This window comes from Eulemur rufifrons, chromosome 6 (assembly GCF_041146395.1).
Source record: "Eulemur rufifrons isolate Redbay chromosome 6, OSU_ERuf_1, whole genome shotgun sequence".
In the NCBI taxonomy this organism is placed as follows: Eukaryota; Metazoa; Chordata; class Mammalia; order Primates; family Lemuridae; genus Eulemur; species Eulemur rufifrons.
In genome coordinates, this window is record NC_090988.1 from 26,002,440 (window position 1) to 26,026,743 (window position 24,304).

At 39.0% G+C, this 24,304-nt stretch overlaps 1 protein-coding gene across 1 annotated transcript in view; it reads left to right on the forward strand.

Moving 5' to 3' along the window:
• SLC35F2 (solute carrier family 35 member F2) overlaps positions 1-24,304 on the forward strand; it is a 50,722-nt gene that overhangs the window by 14,089 nt on the left and 12,329 nt on the right. The window contains exons 2-3 of the mRNA XM_069470924.1: positions 17,844-18,019; positions 22,622-22,749. Coding sequence (XP_069327025.1) covers positions 17,844-18,019; positions 22,622-22,749 — 304 coding nt within the window. The remainder of the gene's footprint in view (positions 1-17,843; positions 18,020-22,621; positions 22,750-24,304) is intronic.

Here is a 24,304-nt window from a genome sequence, read left to right on the forward strand (position 1 = left end):
GAGATCAGCCTGAGCAAGAGCAAAACCCTGTCTCTACAAAAAATAGAAAAATTAGCTGGCTGTGGTGGCACACACCCATAGTCCCAGCTACTTGGGAGGCTGAGGCAGGAGGATCACTTGAGCCCAGGAGTTTGAGGTTATAGGGAGCTATCATGACACCACTGCACTCTAGCCTGGGAGACAGAGCAAAACTCTGTCTCCCCCGCCACCCCCAAAAAAGCTTCAGAGCATAAAGAAATAAGACCATCTGGATGTTTGTAAAAATATAAGCAATAGTTCATAAAATATCAAGGAAACTTTTACTTAGCTCCTTAACTCGCAATATTTTACACATAGTCAGTGTTTGAAATAATCGACCAAGAATTGCTACTGACTGTTCAAATTGTACCCCAGGTTTGAAAGTGATTAGATAACAGCTGATTCCTTTGGGTGAGCTGCATCTGCAGGCTCCTGTCATGCCTGGAGAATTTACAATGCTGTTACCTCTGCTGGGATGACAGTTCCCATAACCCTACACTTGACCTGAACAAGTTGTCTTCATTATTCAAGTCTCAGATGAAATATCACTTCATGAGGAAGGCCTTCCATGAGACCCCAGATTAGGTTAGGTCTCCTACCCTGTACATCTCCTTGGTCATACCACACTGGTAACTGTTTCTTTCCTCTTCTTCACTGCTGTATTATGAATTCCATAAAGGCAGGGGCTCTATTTCTCTGTATTCCCATTGCCTGGCACAGTGTTAGGATCTAAAAAGAAATTTGTTGAATTGAACTGGATATAGTTAAGGAGATGATAAGTCATCGTGGGCTGTTGAAGTTGCCTTCCAGATTGGGACTGTTGCTACTCAGCAGGCAAGGAAAATTCTCACACGTTCAAGTCTCTAGATAGAAGTCTTGGAGTGGTGTGTGCACTGCGAAGGCCTCTCCTGAAAAAAGACACAAGTATAACCTTGATTTGATTGTTCCTGAGGTAGATCAGCTCCCTGATCTAGGGTAGACCGGCTGCAGTTTACCAGGTGTGCTTTGTCCAGTCCATAGGTGCAATTACCATCAATTATCTCAAGTGGCTATTTGCTCTTGCTCCACACCTCTCTGTCTTTGTGTGTGAGTGTCTGTGTTAAGTTTTCAAGGCATTAAATATTGGCCCCTTTAACGAGCACCCATTTGATTTTCTGTTTAACTCTAATTTTCTGGAGGTTTTTTTTTTTTTGATTCATTCAAATGTTTATTGAGCAGCTAAGGAGATACAAAACTGATTAAAACATCATCAAAGAGGTGAGGCAAACACACAAGTAAGGGAAAGCAAAGGGCAAGTTTCACTGAATCACAACAGTCAAAAGAAAATGCTTTAGGAAATCAAGAGTGAGATTGTTTCAAGCCTGGAAGGGGGAATGGGTAGCAAATCAGGAAAGGGGATTGAGATTAAAATAGAAGACTTCAGTCTGGTTCTGGAGGTTTTGATATTGGTAGCTTTTATTTTATTGGCTATGGGATGATATTGTGATGATTTAAAGTTGCCAGGTATTGCAGAAGGTTGTATATATCAGTAGTATGGACGATATTTATTAAACCAATTGGAATGTGTTAGGATATATTTGCATGCAAAATTCCAAGTAAAATGTAAAGTAATTATAATTCTATAATAATTGTGTTTTATGCGTATTATGTAATAACTGTATTTGCAGTTATTACGTAATACATTATTATGAAATATATGGAAAAATAGAACACTCAAGTAATATTCGGTGATCAGTTAAAAAGTCAGGGATTTATAGAAAGAAATGGCCTTAGCTTATATTTTTACAGCTGTAAAAATCTAGCCTGTGTTTTGTTTAGTTTTTAATTTTTAGAGACAGGGGTCTCACTATGTTGAGCAGGCTGGATTCAAAATCCTAGGCACAAGTAATCCTCCCACCGCAGCCTCCTGAGTAGCTGGGACTATAAGTGCACACCACCATGGCTGGCTAATTAAAAAAAATTTTTTTTCAGAGATGGGGTCTCGCTGTGTTTCTCAGGCTGGTCTTTAACTCCTGGGTTCAAGCAATCTCCTACCTTAGCCTGCCAAAGTGCTGAGTTACAGGTGTGAGCCACCACACCCAGCCAGGGTTCTGACACTTTTAAACAGCATCAGTTAGGAGACCCATTTCACCTCTCAGCCTCAGTTTCTTCATTTGTAACTTTATAGCATCGGCAAATGGATCAAAAATCAAATAAGATAGGGTGTAGAAAAGTTTTTGTAAACTGTGAGGCACTATTAAAAAAACATAAAGGGAGGTATTCTGATGGGGTCCATTAGCATGGATGTAATAAATAAATAATACTTGATGATGATGGATGTCCCTTGTCAAGTCCAGGGGGCTTTAAGTCAGCAACTTGGACACCTTGAATTGTCAACAGAGGACGAAAGGGCAGAAGGAGGTTTGGGGAGAAACAAGTGGGAAGGAGAGCTGTGAATCCAAATTAGCACAAGGGTTTACAATGGGGAGGCAAGAGGAAGTCTTCTAATGTAATTAGTGTTTTCTTGTAGTCCTTTCACTTTCCTGGTTCTTTTAAGAAAGAATGTAGGGAAAAGAAAAAAAGATAGGATCTCACTCTAAGTGGCATGATCATAGCTCACTGTAACCTCAAACTCCTGGGCTTAAGTGATCCTTCTGCCTCAGCCTCCCAAGTATCTGGGCCTACAGGCCAGCACCACACATCCAGCTAATTTTTATTTTTTTATTTTTTTGTAGAGTCAGGGTCTCTATATTGCCTATACTGGTCTTGAATTTGTGGCCTCAAGAGATCCTCCCACCTCAGCCTTCCAAAGTGTTAGGATTACAGGCGTGAGCCATGGCGACCAGCCTAAGAACGTAGGTTTTTAAAGTAGATTTCTCATTGTTAGAAACCTAGATGTACAAAATAAATAAAGAAGGAAACAACAACAACAAAAAAATCCCATAAGCCTACCCCAATTCTCTGGTTCTTTTAAGATTTAGTCATTCAGACAATTTGATCCACCAGTCAATTCATCAAGTCATTGACTTCTTACCCCTCCCACTAGTATCATTTGGCCCTAGACCCTCCTCTTGTTCTTGCAGGTTCAGAACAAAATGTAACAGTTCCAGGAGCTAGCAGAGTTGGGAATGCCCAGAGGGTTGAAGTTTGTCTTGATTGAAAATATCCAGAGTTGCAATAAAGTGACTCACAGTAATCCAATGGGTTATTTGCTGGATCTAGACTCACACTAAGCTTGGTCTTCTCTAAACTTCTGTTGTATTCTTATAAAATACTGCAAAATTGGTTCGCTTTCCCCCCTGCTCTAGTCTAAGAAGTACAATATGACACGGGGAAGAGAAAAACATATTTTGCCAATTTCAGAAATGTCTTGCTCCATTATTCTGTATAATAATCATAAATACAAGAAAATGTAACTAGTGTTGTAATATATGGTGTAATTTTTAGAAAAGCTTGCTTTATTGCTTCATTAAATAGCCCAGCTGTGGTTTTGGCAAAACTTTGTGAACGTGCTTCTAGAGCTGTAGGTAAGAAGGCTGACATCCGAACCTCTGGATTCCTGTTCCTTGCTGGAATTTTCCAGTTCTGTATGTCTGAAACATCACGATCAGTTCATCTGGGAGTGATCAGGCTCTGGGGAAAGTGGCTCTTGCTGTTCCAGCTCACACTTATACTTGAAAATAAATGTGCTAATTTATAATGAGGGAATTGTCACTACTGTTGACTGCTGGTCACAATAAGACCATACCAACAAAAAAACCTACATAAGAAATAATAAGATCTGAAGATGCTTGGTGAGTGTAGAAAAAGGACAAAAGAATTACATGTCCCCCAACTTCAGGAAACTGTTTCTTTTGTTTCTGCCTTGCAACCAGATGAGATTTCTTATTAATGGATCAGGAGACTCTTGGCTCCTGCATGGGACTGGAGAAAATGTGATAGCTTGCCAAGTTTTCTCTTTCTAGAATTTATATTGCCCAGCAGAGCAGACCACTATCATGCTGTCCCATTTCATAAGCATTGTAACTTATCTTACATTTTTAAGTTGAATGCTTTCTGATGGTCACATTCGGGTTGACACATTTCCAAGTTAAACCGTAGAATGATTTCTTCTTGTAGTCCATTCACTCCTACTTGTTGCAGATGGTCTTAATAGAGTTTTCAGAAAGGCCAGCTTCCTCTGGTGACATTTTTTACCTTTGCAGCAATTCAGCCAATGTTCATAGACTGGATAAACAAAGATGAATATGACATTGTTTCCGCCTTTTATGACCTTGCAACTTCCCTGGAGAGCCAAACACATATACTAACTAGAATACAATGTGAGGCATTTTTTTGTACTGGATCAATGATCTTAAGGTTTTTCCTCTATCACAAACCTCTTTTATTATTCTTTTCTTGCCAGCAATCCTATGTTTTGAAAGATTTTGACACCCTTCTCTCCCAATCGAATTTAATAATGAATTAATTTATTTTTTATTTCTCTCTTTTAAGTGATCAGACATTAGAATTTCTGATTAGCAAGAGAAAATGAGTGTTACCACACTTCATTGGTATAATTATAGCTGAAAGCAATTATCTGTGATGTTTAGATTTGTCTGAACAGCTTATCATGGGTAAATGTAGGGTTTCTGTTAGGCTTTTTTAAAAAACAAGTATTATTGCGGAAACATTCAAATAAAAGTAGAGACCATTCTCTGCTGTAATCTACCCACCACCAGTTTCAATAAATATCATCAACTCATCTTGTTTCTTTTATACACCTCTACTTCTTTCATCCTGGATGATCTTAAAGTAAATTTCAGGCATCGTATAGTTTCATACATAAATATTTTAATATTAATCTCTAAAAGATAAGGATGTAAAAGCATAATCATAACACTGTCATCCCATCTAAAAATTAACAAGACTGTCTTAATATCAAATATTCAGTTCTTATTAAAAGTTCCTCAATTATCTAATAATTTGAAAAAATAGTTTGTTCAAATCAAGATGCAAATAAGGGCCATACATATCAATGGATTGTTGTATCTGTTATATCTCTTTCTCTCTCTAGGCTTCTTTACTCTTTTTTTGCTTGCAGTTTATTTTCAATGAAACAATTCATTGGTCATGTAGAGTTTTACACATATTTTTATTTTTTCTGGTTGTGTCTTTCTGGTGGGTTTATGGCAGTTTCTCCTTAGCGTAATGGTTTTAAATGCATATAATTATATATGCATTATACATGCATATAATTATATATGCATTATACATGCATTCCATTATAGATTATAATGGAAACCAATTGCATATTTAGTTATCAAATTGTTAAAGAAATTATGATATACATTAATGTATATGCTCCTTTTCTTTAAGGATACATTAAATAATAAAATCTCACAATGGATCTTAAGCTACGAGTTTGGAGTAGTGATGAATATAAATTTTATTCTGAAAATAAAATTTTCATCTACAGTTGCCATATGATTTAATATCTGTGAATTCTTTTGGCAGCAGTCATAGGTATGGCTAGCACTGCTATAATTTGTTGCCTATATTTATAATTGAAGGGATTGTTAAATTTCAGTTAAATGTTATTGAAAATGAGATTTTTTTTTTTTCTTATCCAAGTTCATAGACCCCAGAATATTTTCATGGACCTGGTGCATGCACTCCAGACTAAAAACCCTTGTGGTCCTAGTTTTTGGGGAGAATATTTCGTGGGTATCGTATACTGCCATCAGCAGGTGTCTTAGTCCATTTTCTGTTGCTATAACAGAATACCCGAGACTGGATAATTTATAAAGAAAAGAGATTTATTTCTTACAGCTCTGAGGCTGGGAAGTCCAGGGTTGGACAGCCTCATCTGTTCAGCTTCTGGTGAGGGCCTCCTGCTGCATCATCACAGGGTGGAAGGGGTTCCCTGAAGGCCAGACTGGCTTTTATAACAGACCCGCTCCAGTGATAACCCATTAATCCAATGAATGGATTAGTCCATTCCTGAGGGTTCGTGACCCAATCACACCTTAAAGGCCCCACCTCTTAATATTGTTACATTGGGGATAAAATTGCAACTTGAGTTTCAGAGGGGACAAATATTCAAACCATAGCAGGAGGCATGTGATGTCTGCTTGTCTCTGTTTTTGTTATGTTAGCAGCTATTGAGGTTTATTGTCTAGATCCATTATTTTATTCAGGCTTGTAAAATGATGTTTTATTTCAGTCATTCCATCTTCATTTATTATTCAGAATACTTTTACAAAGACAAACTCACCTTCAACTCTTTTATTTTATTTTTAGAGACAGGGTCTCCCTCTGTTGCCCAGGCTGGAGTACAGTGGTGTGATCATAGCTCACAGCAGCCTCAAACTCCTGGGCTCAACTGATCCTCCTGCCTCAGCCTCCTGAGTAGCTGAAACTACGGGCACATGCCACCACACCTGGATAATTTTTCTTATTTTTTTTGTAGAGATGGGTTCTCATTATATTGCCCAGGCTTTGTCAACTCTTTGATTACCGTGAGGTATAATTTGTGTAGGAAGGGCAGGATAAATATTGCTTCCTTTCCTTTATTTACCAGTTTTCAAAATAATGAGTTGGTTCCCTAGCATCTTCCAGTGAGAAGACCAGTGTGTTTAAAACATTTTTTTTTTACATTGCTATAACTCATGGATTTACACATATTTGAGGTGTTTCAGTCCATTGCAGTTATTCTTATTGATGCCGAGAACGTTTTTTTGGTCATTGATCCAATAGTCTTTGATAGTTTTCTTGCCATTTGGTATGACAAGAAGTTCCAGGCTTATTTTGCATATTTGCTGCCTCAGGTCTGAAATTACCCATTCTCCAAAGAGCCTTAGGTCTTTTTAGTAGGAGATAGTATTTAGTTTCCATAATCTAGGCACTAGGGGTATTCATAATTAATGGGTTGGTCATTGTTTTAGGGCTTCTCAGTGGACAGAGATAGGAAATACATATATATTTAACTATAAAATGCTCATGAGTTAATTCTAACTTTCAATAAAGTTCAGAACTATAGGGTTTTTAACTCAGCCTCTTCAATCTTACATCTTCATTTTCTTTTTCCTATACCAAAAATCAATACATCAGTATAATTTCTTATTTGCTTTATTTTACAATATTTGCACACAGCCACAAAGTAATATCAACACTACCTTCAAACAGTTTAAGATACTTTACAGGTTTTTTTAATCCTATGGTATATTCTATTAGGAATGTACTATCAAATTAGCACATTTTAAAGTCACTTGAAATAATTCCTCTCTATTTAATTTTGCCACCAACTTAAAATATCAGATTTATTTTAGATGTGGGTTTTTTAAAGTTTAATTTTTGTTTTATATAATTATATGTTATGTAAAATATTTACATGGTTCCAAAGACAAATCTGTACAACAAGATATATTCAGACATACACATTTTATTTTGCTCCCTCTCCTGCCCTATACGTAACTTTAAAAAAGTTTTTGGCCAGGCACAGTGGCTCACACCTATAATCCCAGCACTTTGGGAAGCTGAGGCAGAAGGATTGCTGGATGCCAGCCTGGGCAACATAGCAAGACCCTGTCTCTACAAAAAGTAAAAATATTAGCTGGGCCTGGTGGTGACATCTGTAGCCCTAGCTACTCAGGAGGCTGAGGCAGGAGGATTGCTTGGGTCCAGGAATTCAAGGTTACAGTGAGATATGATCAGGCCTCTGCACTACAGCTGGAGTTATAGAGCAAGACCCTATCTCTAAAAAAAGAAAATGAAAAAATTCAGTTCCTCATTCACATTAGCCACATTTCAGGCTCAATAGCTACTTCCGAAACATTTCCATCATTGCAGTAACTTCTACAGTATTATACGGTGCTGATCCTTGGCACATTGTCCACTGTGGTAGCTGCTAGCCACATATGGCTATTTTAATTGAAGTTGAAATTAAATAACATTAAACATTCAGTTCCTCATTCGCATTAGCTATATTTTAAGTGCTCAGCAGCTACATATGGGTAGAGGCTACTGTATTGGATGGTACATACATAGAATATTTTCATCATCAAGAAAGTTCCATAGGAAACCTCTGGTCAAGAGGTTACTAAAGCCTGGGCAAGCCAGAGGAAGGAAGGAAATAAAATTTGTTGAGTGCCTCGGGTGGGTGGATGTCCTAGGTACCTTTTACATAAGTTATATAAATTAGCCCTTAAACTCATAAAGGTGGTGTTACACTCATTTAAAAAACATAAAGGAAACTGAGTTTTTGAAGCTAACTTACTCAACTACATAACACTAATAAAGGGTAGAGTTAGGTCTTCTGATTCAAGCTCTAGGATTCTTTCTACTATGTTCGGAAGGAAAACTCCTTTTCCAAAGGCCACATCCAAGGTACAATCTCTACCAGCCTTTTACAAAACATGATGTGAACCACTATTTTCACTAGCCTGCAGCTGTTTCTTTTCTTTTTCATGTTTCAAATTTAAATCTAGACCCCAGTTTTATCTAATTCCTGAACTTGTATTCCTTCCACCATAACATTCTTCGAGTTAGTTCACTTCTAAGGGTCTTTCTTCTACCTACAGTATTTGTCTACCTTGCATTTTAACATGATAGTATCTCAATAATTGTAGCATTTATTTGTTAATTTATTTTTTCTTTTTAATTTTTTTATTTTTTAATGATCAAGATCAGAATTGATATTCATTTAATAAACATTTACTGAGTACCTACTACAAGTAAGACATAATCCAGTGGGCAAAAAGAAAATGCTAATTTTCTTTCTTTACTTGCCTTCCTTTTGAGGTAATAATATATGCCACTACATTTTCTGTTTTTGAAAATTTGGCTTTTTTAGCCACTTTGAGTTTTTTTTTTTTTTTTGAGACAGAGTCTCTCTCTGTTGCCCAGGCTAGAGTGAGTGCCGTGGCGTCAGCCTAGCTCACAGCAACCTCAAACTCCTGAGCTCAAGGGATCCTCCTGTCTCAGCCTCCCGAGTAGCTGGGACTACAGGCATGCACCACCATGCCCGGCTAATTTTTTCTATATATATTTTTAGCTGTCCATATAATTTCTATCTATTTTTTTAGTAGAGATGGGGTCTCGCTCTTGCTCAGGCTGGTCTCGAACTCCTGAGCTCAAACGATCCGCCCACCTCGGCCTCCCAGAGTGCTAGGATTACAGGCGTGAGCCACCGCGCCCGGCCCACTTTGAGTTTTGAATATGAATTTGTTATATCAGAATGTGAGTTCTTCGAAACCAAGCTACTTATGCTTACTAGAATTAAATGATACATTAATGGCTACATTTTGAATCATAGAAATGTAGAGAAGGAAATAAAACAGCTCACCTAGGCTGCTTCTACTTACTATGTAAAGAAAAACTATAATTTATTATCAAGCGTGCTTCCAATATAATTTAAAATGCTTTAGAAATAGAAACTGGGTAGCCTATGTGCTAGGTAAGTGTGAAGATGTAGCATAAATGAATATTTCTTTCAGATTTGTAACAGGATTTTTATAGACATGCTGGAAGTTATTATTCTCTACCAGGTATTTACAGGTGGCAGATGAGATGGATTTAAAAATCTTCCTAAAGTAGCCGTACTCCATAGAAGTCTTTTAGCTCTAAAACTATTTTTTGCCTTTAGCTGACAAGATGCAACCTAGCAGCACAGATTTATTGAGACATAAAGTGAAGCAAATGTGTGATTTGCATTCAAACAATGCATTTTATCAGTCATTCAGAACTTTTTCTCCCATCAAATAGAAAGGAGAGAATAATTTAGTGGTTTGCCATCTGGACTGCATCTTAGACGCATCTAGGAGACTTTTAAAATGTGCTGATATTTCGGTCTGGGCTGGGGTCTCGGTGTCAGCATTTTTTGTTGTTCTTTTTTTTTAAAGATCCAATGATTTTTTAAAAATAAATAATCAGATAGAGGACTGCTTGTCTAACCTGGAGTTGCAGATGAAGAAAAGTTAAAGAAATGAATGGATCCCATCATTGTGTCTCATGTATGTATTATGTAAAACTAGGGTTTGATTTAGGCAAAAACCCATATGATAGCCTTCCCTCCATTCCTCAGTCTTCCTGAAATTGTTCACCTTTCTGGTCTGTGATCAAGTATTTCATCCTCTGAACTTTCTCTAGGGAGTCTTTACCCTTCCTTCCCACTAGACGCATGCACAGCTCTTACTTTAACACTTTCCCATTTTATTGTGGTTCTGGGTTGTCAGGTCTGACTCCGCCACCAGAGAGAAAGCTCTTGAGGCTATTCAACAATGGCAAACATCCTTTAAGCCCTTGCTGTGTGCCGGGCACTATCAATCACAGAGGCTATAATGTCCCTGTCCTCTTGGAGCTGAGAATGTTGTAGGGAGAAAAGCCTAAGCAAGGTGTTTGGGTTCTGTGATGGAGGGGCATGATATCTTGTCAGGGCACACAGCCTGAGCTCCCTGATCTGGTCTGGGGAGGAGAAAGAGGGTGTGGGACTGGGAAATAGGTGGGTCTTTTGAATTTGCAGTTCCTTGTGTTTGGCTCATATTAACAGCCAGTGAATTTTGGTCAATGAGTGAAGAGGTTACTGACTGAATACATCAATTAACAAAAGAAGGTAGTTTCATTGGAAAGCGTGTGTTTTCAGTGTGGAATGGGAGGGATGTTAAGATGTTCTTAAGCCTCTTTCCACCTGCTCTCCCACCCCTGCCCCCACGATCCATAACTCCTGTTTGCTGTGTTTTCTGGAGGGCTGACTCCACAGCGGGGAGCCGCCGTAGGGGGAAATATGTCGTGGAGTTGGACCGTATCCTGCCATTGAAGTTCACTTCAGTGGAGGTTCCGTTTGAAAAACCGTGACTGGATATATCCCGTGGTCGGATGCACGTTGCCTCTGGCCACTTCCCTTAGACAGGAGCAGGTTTTGTTATGGTGTAGCGAGTTCCTTTGTGCAGAATTCCTACAAACCACAATCTTGTAGTGAAACACAAATATGAACGTGGAACCATAAGTAACAAAAATTGTTTTGAGGCCTTTGTTGTCTTTCTCTACAAGTTCTGAGTGTTTTTTCCTCCTTTCTTCCCTGGTTCCAACTCCCTGCGCCCCCCCCCCCCCCCCAGCTTCTCTCTGTCTTCTCCCTGCTCTCGCTCTCTTGCTCTTCCATTATAGATGAAGTCATTATGATTTGGAGCCAACAGAAGTGCATTCCTGTAACTTTAAATCTCCATACTCAATTTGTGAGCCCTTTTTATAGAAGATGGTTATACTTTATAGTTGGAGGACAGCTTCCTTAATTGTACTGTTTTAGAATGCAAATATGAGCTTACTGGAGGAATTTTGTCAATTTGTGAACAGGGCTTAGTGCTTCCACACGTCTTATTCTCACTTATTTCAAATTTATAATTGCTTTCGAGTCCATTATGGGCTGCGAAAAATGGTCTGAATTTGATTAGGTTATCAGACGGTTGATTAGATTTTCTGTGCCTGGTACTTTGGACGTCCGGCTTCCCCATGATGTATAGGAAAGCGGTGTTATGCTGGGAGGGGAGAGGTCAGGCGAGGCTCCTTCTTTCCTGCCAGCAAGGTGAGGTGCAAGGATGCTATGAAGAAGGGGGTTTTAATGTAAGCTGTGTTATGAAATCATAATGAAGAGATGGAGGAGAGTGAAGAGAGGGATGTGGGGGAAAGAGAGGAAGGAGAAAGACATATGGAAGGTAGGAAGATACCAATGGTGGGGACCGACCTCACCTACTGCCCCCAGACCATGTGCTGTAGGAGAGACAGCAGGTGTTTCACGGAAGCAGGGCCAGCAGGAAGTTTGGGCATTGCCTCTGCTCCTGTATGATCGCAGGTAAAACACTCCCCTTTTCTAGGCTCCAGTCTCTTCGACTTAAAAAAGTGGGCATTAGTGCCAAAGTTCTGCAAATCTGAGACTTTCTTCCAGGGAGGAGAGGAAGTTTCCCTAGATCCTTTTCTTTAAGCAAATTTGAACCCTTTGATCCTGTCTTTTGATAGGTAAGAGCTCTGGCTTCCTCTGCCTTATTAACAGTCTGACTGTGGCGGAATTATGGAACCACTCTGAGTCTCATTTGCTCCATCTGTAACAGAAGTGTAAGAAAACTTTTCTCAGTGGTGCTGTGAGGATTATGTTATTGAGAATGTATGCTGAGATGGATACCAATTGAACATGAAGTACAGGAAAATTGGGGAACTGTTTCCTTGGCCAGGTGTCCCTCCCCACGTGATTCCTGACCGAAGTGTGTGGCTGGGAACAATGACAAAGAATGAATGCACTTTTTCATTCTTTGGCTTTGGTCCCGTATTCCTGTAGATGCCTGGTGCACTATACAGCAGTGGCCCCCAACCTTTTTGGCACCCGACCTTTTGGCACTTTTGGACTGGTTTCATGGGAGACAATTTTTCCATGGATGGGAGTACAGGTAGGGGGTTGCGGAGCTCAAGCGGTGATGCCAGCTCTGCAGCCTGGTCCCCGACAAGCCACAGGCCGGTGGTGGTCTGCAGCCTGAGGGTTGGGGACCGCAGCTACACAGGACCAAGTGGTGAATTTCTTTTGCCTAGCATAGGGCGGCCTTAGACTCCACATCAGTGCAAACCATGCCTCCTTCAGGAAGAAGTGTGCACCTGAGAAAGGGTAACAACCCCTGGATCCGGTTTGCCTCATCCGTCTGTGGCAGGTAGAGCCTAGAAAGAATACTACCTGTATGGGAGCAAGTCCTTAAGTCCTTGCTCATCTTGGTGAAAATTTCCTTCAGTAGCTTAATAAAATGTCTTTGGATTTGTCCAGTTCCTGACATCTTTCCTTCCCCTTGAAGGGTGGAGGTTCCTTCAGTTCCTTCCTTTTGGGAGTAATGGACTAAACTATATGAAGTAAAATAACCCTTTGAAGAACAATCTAGCAAAACAAATAAATGTGAAGATGTTCATGCTCTAAGACCAACAATTCCATTCTTGAATTTATCTCCAGAGCAAATGATTCCTTTCAACTTCCTTGCAAAAATATACAGTTATATTTATAGGATACTCTGAGTTTACTGCTCCCAGCAGGAAGCAGCAGGCCAGAATTTCTCCAGATGCCTTAGGTGGCCCCATCATGCCATCCTGTGTACTGAGGAGATTATATCTTAGCATATCTGTAACCCATTTTCACCAGTCTGCTAAAAACTAGAAAAACTCTTAGCTATGTACATCTACATATACAAGGATATTTATGGAGACATTGTTTATAAGAGCAAAAAAAAATTGGAATACAAGGTAAATATCTATTAATAAGGGAATGGATAAATACAGCATGATATGTTCACACAGTGGAGTACTATACAGTAGTGAAAAGGGAAGAACTAGAACTAATGTATCAATATGGATGACTTGATCAAAACAGCAAGTTGCATCATATATACAGCATGATGCCATCTATATAAAATTAAAAACTTAAGTAAGATAATACTATTTATTGCTTAGGGATACTTACATAAATATTAAAATATATAGAAATGCATGAGAATAATAAATACCAAGTTCTAGATAGTTATCTTAGGAGGGCTAAGAAATTGGGGAGAACACAAAGAGAATATGTTGATGTTGCCAATATTTTACTTTTTAAGGTGCTTGGTAGATACATGGATACATGTTGATTATACATTATACTTAGTTTATATTTTTTTATTTAAATTTTTTTATTTTTATTTTTAGAGAGAGCGTCTCGTTCTATTGCCCAGACTGGAATACAGTGGCACAATCATAGCTGTCTGAAACCTGGAACTCCTAGGCTCAAACAATCCTCCTGCCTCAGCCTTCCAAGTAGCTGGGACTACAGGCACACACCACCATTCCCAGCTAATTTTTAAAATTTTTTGTAGAGATAGAGTCTTGCTATGTTGCTCAGGCTGGTCTTGAGCTCCTGACCTCAAGCAATCCTCCTGCCTTTGCCTCCCAAAGTGCTAGAATTCCAGGTGCAAGCCACTATGCCCAGCCGTAAACTTAGTTATATTTTAAACATAAGAAATTTTAAAAATTAAAAATGAAATAAGCTGTGAGAGAGTAGTCCGAGATGAGGCTGGAGAGGCAGGCAGGGGTCTGATGGTAGCTGTCTTGTGGGCCATTTTAAAGTTTGGCTTGCATCTAAGGCCAAAGGGGAACCACTGAAAGGTTTTAGATATGGAGAATGATCTCATTGTATTAACATTCAGAACATGGCTCCTGCTGAAGTAGGAGTGAATTTGGGGAGGGTGAGAGCGGACTGGGAAGAGTGGTTAGGAGAAAGTTGCTGCAGTCCAAACTGTAGTGCTCCCTTCCTGAAACACCATCTTCTCTCAGCTTCCAATGTTCCTCCTTCCTGGTGCTCCCTTACATCCCTGGCCATTCCCCTTCCTGTCTGTCTGTAATTCCTCTTCCTCCAGCCCTTGAAATGGTGATGTTTCCCAGAGTGTTTCTTCTTTGGTCTCTTTTCTTCTCAAATTTTAGTTACGTGTCTTAGTCATCTCATTTATATCCCCCAACTTCAGCTACCACCTTTATGCACGTGATTCCCAAATTTATTCCTCCTTTCTCCCAGCTCCAAACTGCCTACTGGACATGTCTTCTTGGCTGTCTCATAATTAAACAAAATCCAGCGTGTCCAAAATGGAATTATTATCCTTTGCAAATGTGCATTTTCCTCCTGCCATCAGGATCTTAATTAACCATATTGCTGTATATCAGGTTGTCTGATCCAGAAACCTGGATATTATTCTACACTCTTTTGTCTCTGTCAACCTGTCGCTAACTGGTTTCCACAGTAGGAATTAAGGGTAACGTTTTGGCGCTATGTGCTGTAATGTATTCAAGGATCCAGAAACGCTCAATTCCTGCCTCAATGCTCAGTTTTCTCACTCCTATTTAGAAGATTTCAGTGATATCACCACCAGCAAGATATCAACATTAGAGCATTACATATAATCTTTTGTGTATGTGTGTGTGTAGATAGTTAGGATCTCCGGCTCTACATATAATCTTGGTATGAACTTGATCTGGTTTCTGCTGGCTTTTCCATCCTCATCTGCTACCATTTCTTTTATACTCTGCGCTGCAACAACATCAACCTACTTGTAATCCCTGAAAGTGCCATGTTATTTTAGGGCTCTGTGCCTTTCTGCCTGAAATGCCTTTCCTTATCTTGCCTGTCTGGTGAACCCTAAATGTTTTAGATCAACTCATTTTAGCACTTGTCTTGCTGTGTCCTAATTATGAGTTTGCATGGCTGTTTATCCCCAGTAGACTCTGAGCCTCTGAGGCACAGAAACTGCCTATTATTTTTGTATCTTCATGGCCTGGCAATGGTAGGCGCTCAACAAATGTATTTAGGATCATCTTACCCAGCAAGCTTCACCTCTGTTTTTTTGTCCTTGTGCTAATGTTGTTTGAGATTCGTTGTAGATTATTGAAACAAAGATTCCAGAGGAAAGAATACATTGTAAATTCTTAGGACAGATATTCTGTGTCTTCTGCTGTTCTGGTATTTTCTACTTTACTCAGCAGCTCTGGATACAAAGTACATGTTGAATAAATGAACGAAAAGATGAATAAAGAGATAAAAGCTGAGAAAGGATGACAGCATGAAATTCTGAAGCTAGAAGAAGCATCAAGAGGGCCTTGAAAGGAAATAATTACACATCCTGGCAATTTAATAGAAGTTTGGAAGTCAAATTGGATAACTTTAGGCACCTCATCTCTTCTCTCGACTTCCCTTTGACAGCCGAGAAGGTTGGACTGTGTCAGGGGTCTCAACTTGGCTCTCTGGGAGAATCACCAGGGGAGCTAAACGAATCCCAGTTTTTAGGCCCCACCCTAGAGATTGGTAAATAACCGGTCTGGTTTGGGGCCTGGGAATCATGATTTTAAAATGGCCCGCTTGTTGATTCTAGTGTGCAACCAGGGTGGAGAAACAGTTAGATGAACCTCAGAGTTCATCTAAGAAAGAACTCACATTTTATGCTTCTCTGATTTTTTTCTTTCTTTCTTTTTTTTTTTTTGAGACAGAGTCTCACTCTGTTGCCTGGTCTAGAGTGCCGTGGCGTCAGCCTAGCTCACAGCAACCTCAGACTCCTGGGCTCAAGTAATCCTTCTGCCTCAGCCTCCTGAATAGCTGGGACTACAGGCATGTGCCACCATGCCCGGCTAATTTTTTCTATATATATTTTTTTAGTTGTCCATATAATTTCTTTCTATTTTTTAGTAGAGATGGGGTCTTGCTCTTGCTCAGGCTGATCTCGAACTCCTGAGCTCAAACAATCCTCCCCCCTCGGCCTCCCAGAGTGCTAGGATTACAGGTGTGAGCCACCTCGCCCGGCCTGATTTTTTTTTTTTTAAAGAAGTTCAAGGAAGTATTTATATAGAGAACATTTTAAATGAACATTGCCTTGTTCTCAGTCTTGGTCCGTGACCCTTCCAGGACCTGTCTTTATCACCTCCTTTAAATGTCTTCCTTATAAATCTTCAAGGTTTCACCTAGGTTGTCTGTTGCTTATCTTCCACACACGCTTAATTTTTCTTGATCCCTTAACAAAACAATAAAAGTCCTGCTCTCAACTGCTATTTATTCTCCAAACTCTTTACACATCCCTCTTCTCCTCCCTTTCATCATTTTCTGAGAGAGTGATTTATGTTTGGTGCATTCATTTGCTCATCTTCTGCTCACTTAGCCTATTGAAATCTGACTTTGGACGTTACCGCTAATAAAAAGTTTTCCTTCAAAGATCTAGCAACTTCCAGCTTGCCAATCATACCGTCTCTTTAGTTTTAGTGCCACTTCTCTGTGCAGTTTCTGACACTGCAGTATTGATGATCTCTTCCTTCTTGAAATGTTTTTCTCCTCTTAGCTTCTGTGTCACGGCACTCTTACAGTTTCTTATCTTTCTCTGACTAGTCTACCTCATTGAGAAAGTGGGGAAGTATCATATGGGTATATATGGGAATTTCTTTATCCATTTACATTCATTTCTGAAATAAATATTTATTGAATGACAACAAAGTGCCCATTGTCTATTGCTATGTAACAAATTATCAATTTAGTGGCTTAAAACAATGCACATTTATTATCTCGCAGTTTTAGGGATCAGGAATCTGAGCATGGCTTAGCTCTGCCCTCTGTGTCAGGCCTCTCCCAAGGCTGCCGTCGTGGAGTTGGCCAGGCAGGAGTCTCCTCAGAAGACTCAGCTCGGATAGGATCCACTTCCAAGCTCTGTGATTCTGAAGTGCAGGCAACATTGAAAATCACTGCTTCTAGAGGGGCAGTGGAAGAAATCGGTATCTCAGAGAAAGGAAGGATGAGAAAATGTTGCACATTACTGAATAGAGAGAATTTAAACCTAGAGTTAAAGCTGAGTTTCTTAAAAACGTCACACGTACAGACACACACACGTATACATTTCAAATACTATATAACGTAATGAAGTAATCAAAATGATCTCTAAATGCATGGTCAATGAAATGGGGAATATGTCTTTGTGGGAATGGAGGGGAAATCAGAAATGTAAAAGAGAATAAAAATGTAGCCTCTCAAAATCCAACAATTCAGCCTCTTGTTACCACAGAGGGCCGTTCATCATCTGCGGCAAATGTATCTTGCTATTGCTCCATAAACCTATCTTGCTCTTCCTAAATAAACTTTGTTTCACTCTTAAAAAAAAAAAAAACTAACAATTCAATTTTTGTACACATGAAGTAAGCAATAAAATGGAATAAAGAACTGCCTGGAATAATTGGCATTTCACTTTGTGTTTAGCACTAAAGAGAGAGAGAGGGTGTGTGTGTGTGTGTGTGTGTGTGTGTGAAGGTATAACTTGCAAGTTATTCTGATCTCCTCCTTTATTTTCTAGGAATATTTTGAAAACAATTGCTCTGGGTCAGATGTTGTCCTTGTGTATCTGTGGAACAGCCATCACCAGCCAGTATTTGGCAGAAAAATACAAAGTGAACACGCCCATGCTTCAGAGCTTTATCAACTATTGCTTACTATTCCTGGTTTATACAGTGATGCTGGCGTTTCAATCAGGTATGTCAAATATGGGAATTACCTTTTCAACAAAATTATTTGCATAAAAACTTTTGGCTTCTAGACATTCAAAAAATAAGACACAGGGCAAAACCAAGAACAGGAAACTATACCTGTATTTCTAAAAGTTATTAGAAAACTATGACAACCTGTGAATTCTATGAAAGTGGTAACTAGAGATTTATGCATAATTCTCTGAGTTGTTGATTAAAATAAGTAGCACCAAACTGTTACAGAGTAGAAATTGTCAAGGAAGAAAAGAAAAAAAGACAACTATAACGTTGGCCAGAGTCCAGGCAGACAAAGGCCCACTCCTGCACTGTGGAATGTACTTTCTTGCTTCCTTTCAGCCTGCAATAAAGTCCTTTTTCTAAACAAACAAACAAACTGCAATGTCATTACGAGTTAGATTTTTTCTCAATATCAAAAATTATTAAAGCAATATTTAAAACACTTGAAAAGTCAAGAATCTCACTCTCTAAAATACATATTTCCAACAAAGTGGAAAATGCTCTGTGGAACATCAACTGCATATGGGTCAAATTTCTCTTTTGAGAGACACAAAAACAAGGAATTGGCAAGGAATTAACATCTTATCACTGGCTGCCTAAGCTACTTTAGAGCCATCATGGGATTATTATTTCTAGCTATCTACCCAAAAATGGGAAAAACTAGGTTCTAACATGTTTGTGCTAGGCATCATTTTTATTGCTTAAATCGTTAAGTTATACTTCTGCTCATTGAAGCCTCACAACTTAAGTGAGTATTATGCCCACATTATGGATGAGGAAACTGAGGCATATAGCACTTAGTCTTATTGGTCATAACTGGTGGAGCCAGGATTGCATCTTAGGCAGCCTGCTCCAGAGCTCATGCTATCACGACCACTCTGTATTAGAGGCTGCTAGTCATGGTTACAAATGACCTTCCCACAAGAGAAGAGCATGGTAATATCACATAAACTAAATGACATTGCATTTGGGAATGTGAGGAAAATGGGTAACCCAAACAAATTGGGAAGGTGCAGTACTTCCATTTTCATCATATTTAAGGCATATAATAAAATCACTGGCGTGGAGTTTGTTCATCCTCTTTTTTAAAATGAACCTCCATGCATATCAATGGTATTACTATGTGTCTATTTTAAAGAAAATAGAAACTAGTTGTGGGAGACAGGAAAACATTTTAAGGGGGAAGCACCAACTTTGGCAAGAGCTTTAGGAGTTGGAAGTAGAACTGTTACATGGTTAATAACGCTGGACTTCGCTCTTCTCTGGAAGCACCAGCCTTTAGGAGGTCAGTGGGATTCATAAATGCATCAGTGCAGTCCGTCTAAGGGATGGCTGTTACATGTTTCCCATGCACTCTTGTGTTGAGGAAGACTAATTCTGTGATCTCCCTCTGTTGCCCAGGCTGGTATGCAGTGGCACCATCATAGCTCACTGCAGCCTCCAACTCCTGAGCTCAAGCAGTTCTCCTGCCTCAGCTTCCCCATTAGCTGGGACTACAATTGTACATGTCCAGCTAAATATTTTGAAAAAATTTTTTGTAGAGATGTGGATCTTACTCTGTTGTTCAGGCTGGCCTCAAACTCCTGGGCTTAAGCTATTCTCCCACCTTGGCCTCCCAAAGTGCTGGGATTACAGGCTTGAGCCATCATACCCAGCCCTAATTGTTTATTTTTTTTTTTAATGTTTTAACTTTGAGTTTTCTTTTTCTTTTTTTTTTTTTACATTTCAGAGTATTATGGGGGTACAAACACTTCGGTCACATAAATTGCCTTTGCACCACCTGAGTCAAAGCTACAAGCATGCTCATCCCCCAGACAGAGCACACCACACCCATTAGGTGTGAGTTTACCTATCCTTTCCTCCCCTCTCCCACCTGCCTAACACCCAATGAATGTTACTTCCATATGTGTGCATAGGTTTTGATCGATTAGTGCCAATTTAATGGTGAGTACATGCGGTGTTTGTTTTTCCATCCTTGTGATACTTCACTTAGGAGAATGGGCTCCAATTCCATCCAGGATAAAACAAGAGGTATTAGTTCATCATTTTTTTTTTTTATGGCTGAGTAGTAGTCCATGGTATACATATACCACATTTTATTAATCCATTCATGGATTGATGGGCACCTGGGTTGTTTCCACATCTTCGTAATTGTGAATTGTGCTGCTATAAACATTTGAGTGTAGATGTATTTTTTATAGAATGTCTTTTTTTCCTTTGGGTAGATGCCTAGTAATGGGATTGCTGGATAAAATAGTAGTTCTACTTGTAGCTCTTTGAGGTATCTCCATACTACTTTCCATAGAGGTTGTACTAGTTTTCAGTCCCACCAGCAGTGTATGAGTGTTCCTCTCTCTCCATATCCAGGCCAACATTTGTTGTTTTGAGAGTTTTTGATAAAAGCCATTCTCACTGGGGTTATTCATAAATGATATCTCATTGTGGTTTTGATTTGCATTTCCCTGATGATTAGAGATGTTGAGCATTTTTTCATGTTTCTTGGCCATTAGTCTATCATCTTTTGAAAAGTTTCTGTGGCAACAAAGAAAATAAAATACCTAGGAATATATTTAGCTAAGGATGTGAAAAACCTCTACAGGGAGAACTACAAAACACTGAGGAAGGAAATAGCAGAGGACGTAATGGAAAACCATACCGTGCTCATGGATCGGCAGAATCAACATTGTTAAAATGTCTGTACTACCCAAAGTGATATATAGATTCAGTGCAATTCCTTTAAAAAACTAACATCGTTTTTCACAAATTTAGAAAAAATAATTCCACTCTTTGTATGGAACCAGAGAAGACCCTGTGTAGCAAAGGCAATCTTAAGCAAAAAGAACACATTGGGAGGCATTAATTTACCAGACTTCAAGCTATGCTACAAGGCTATAGTAACCAAAACAGCATGGTACTGGCACAAGAACAGGGACATAGAACAATGGTACAGAACTGAGAACCCAGATATAAAGCCATCTTCATAGCCATCTGATCTTTGACAAAGCAGACAAAAACATACACTGGGGAAAAGTTCAATAAATGGTGCTGGGAAAATTGGATAGCCACATGTAGCAGACTGAAACAGCATCTGCACCTTTCACCTCTCACAAAGATCAACTCATGATGGATAACAGACTTAAATCTAAGGCATGAAACCATAAGAACTCTAGAAGAAAATGTTGGAAAAACTCTTAGACATTAGCCTAGGCAAAGAATTTATGAACAAGACCCCAAAAGCAATCATAGCAACAACAGAAATAAATAAATGGGACCTGATCAAATTAAAAAGCTTCTGCATAGCCAAAGAAACTATCACTAGAGGAAATAGACAACCTACAGAATGGGAGAAAATATTTGCATGTTACACATCCGATAAAGGACTGATAACTAGAATCTATATAGAACTCAGGAAAATCAGCAAGAAAAAAATCAAACAATCCCTAATTGGGTTTTAATGATAATTATTTAGTTGTGAGTCTCACTACTTATATTTCTTTGTAGGTTATCTTACCATAAAGCCTTCTTATATATGTGCAAACTCTGTATCTCCTGTGGTGCTGGGTTCTCCAAAAGTAGTGAATCCAATTTTATTTGTTTATTTTTTTTTAGGGGCAGGGTCTCACTCTGTTGCCCAGGCTGGAGTGCAGTAGTATGATCATAGCTCTCAGTAACCTTCAACTCCTGGGCTCAAGTGTTCCTCTCACCTCAGCTTCCTGAGTAGCTAGGACTGACTACAGGTGCATGCCACCACGTCCGGCTAATTAATTTTATTTTTTTAAGAGATGGAGTCTTGCTATGTTGCCCAGGCTAGTCTCAAACTCCTGGCCTCAAGTGATCCTCCTGAGTTGGCCTCCCAAAGTGGTGGGTTACAGGCATTAGCCATGGTGCCTGGCCAATTAATTTGAATAAACAGAAATTGGGGGAATAAAAGATGTTTCTTGAATGGTGCCACTAAGCCTTTTCCCAAGCTTAACACTGACTCAATTTTCACTTGAAAGTTCATGTCTTCCAAAAGAATGATCACATGCAGAGTTTTCTTTGAAGAAGCCCATGGATGGAGGTTAAATAACAAATTAATTTATAGGAAAGCATTTCATTTCCTAGGTTAGTCTGTGGCATGTCAGAAATGGTGACATCCAGGCCTATATCTGGATATTATATTTCTGTTGCAATAGGAAAGGGATTTTTTATTTTTTTGAGATAGGGTCTCACTATATTGCCCAGACTGGTCTCGAATTCCTAGACTCAAATGATCCTCCAGCCTCAGCCTCTCACGTAGGTGGGGTTACAGGGGCATGCCACTGCACCTGGCTAGGAAAGGGAATGTAACCACTTTTCTCCTACTTTCTTTCTGGTGCTTTCATTGAATACTTAATCTATTATGACTCCTTAACTTGGGTCTCATACTAGAAATAGGTAAACTTTGACTCTGCTGAGCTGTTGCAGGAATTTGGGTTTTGAGTAATGGAAATTAGGAGCGACCACATTTGATACACACAATAAACGCTTGCTTTGGCTCTTTGATCTCCAAATTAACATGCCTGGTATCATTTTCAAGTAACATGTATTAACCTAGATTTCTTTCAACCAGGCAGTGATAACCTTTTAATTATCTTGAAAAGAAAATGGTGGAAGTACATTCTGCTGGGACTAGCAGATGTGGAAGCCAATTACCTGGTTGTCAGAGCCTACCAGTACACAACTCTAACCAGCGTCCAGGTAAGAGGGAGCCCTCTGACCTCTTTGCATTTTATAGCTTCAAGAGAAGAACATGAACTCATACTTGTGTTAACCTAATTTTATTGAAAACCTGTTCACTTGGAGAGAACCTAAGCCCAGGTGGGTGCTGTTTTCCAGTGGAGCATATGCTCTAATGAGCAATGTTTTCTGGAATTAGTAAAATGTCTACAAGTTAATCAGTTCCCAAACTGCGAACGCTATCACAGATGAGAACAGTCCCTACCCAAATAAGAATAAATATTTAGTTGGCAGTTGATGCTGTGATGTTGACAAGAGTTCTGTCTTATGTGTTGCTCAAATATGGCATACGAAAGTAGATGTACCTTGTACTATAGACAAATTGGAGGTTTGTGAGCAAAGTAGATATTCATGACAAAGGAACCATTCAAAGGAGCCTATTAAATATTTTGGGGAGAAGTGGTAGCCAAAGGTAAAACTCCCGTCCCTATTTCTTTGTTAGGTTTATTCTTGCTGGGTTGAAAGAAAAATGTTCCTACGTTGCAAGTGCTTTTCAACTTTGTAAAGTTGAGGAAGGCTGATTTCAGTTGTCTTAACATTAGCAAACTATGAGATGTATCATAACATTGAATCACCATTACTAACAACAAAATGTTTTATAAAAGGAAGTGAAAGTGAGATAGACTCCAATGCCAGGTTTGGATGTCATAGTTTAATGGATTTATAAGTTTCTGATGCATCACTTTCTCACTATGCAAAACAGACATCTCCAAATTTTAGAAACTGGAAAAATTATAATGACATTAGACTTATTTTACTTGGAAAAGATAAGGATTGATGACCACTCAGTATTTTTCCAATGTGAACATACATTAAATGTTACTACCAGAATGCATTTTATTAAATATTTTCTTTCCTGTAACATTGTGCTAAGCATTGACCTTAGCAAACCTCTTGGTTTTTGACTGGTATGGGTTAAAAAGCCGAGATAGGAAGTGGTTTGTGACAAGAGATGTCGCAGGAGGCACACAAAGAACCCAGAAATTCATAAAAATGAAAACCAGGAGTTACCTAGAGGATGACATTTATCACAAATAGGAGAAAGTGTATGCTTAGCATGAAGTCATGAGGTATCCATCAGTATGTAGAAGATGGTATTTTCTAGTCACATCTACTCTAACAATCTCACACACATTTTAATTACTTAATTGCAGAAACTTTGATCTCTGATAATGAGAAAAAGTTTTGAATTGGTACGAGGTCTAAACACAGATAAAACCCAGACACTTATAGTTAGATTTTTGTGACTGAAGTTCATACCTTGTACCATCGAAAATGACTTCTTTCATCCTAGCCTCTTCGAAAAACCTAAGCATTTGGTTGTCAAAAGTCATGTACTTATCATCTTAGCAAGGAGCATTTTTATAATAAGGCATCTAACCACGAAAGCTCCCTCCCGCAGCAGAGCTCCCTGTCACTGGAATTATTCAAGCCGATTCTCTACTTGAGTAAATCCCTGGTCTGGGTAATCTGAAAGGGTGGAAATTTGGATTAGGTGGTCTTTGAACCTCTTTTT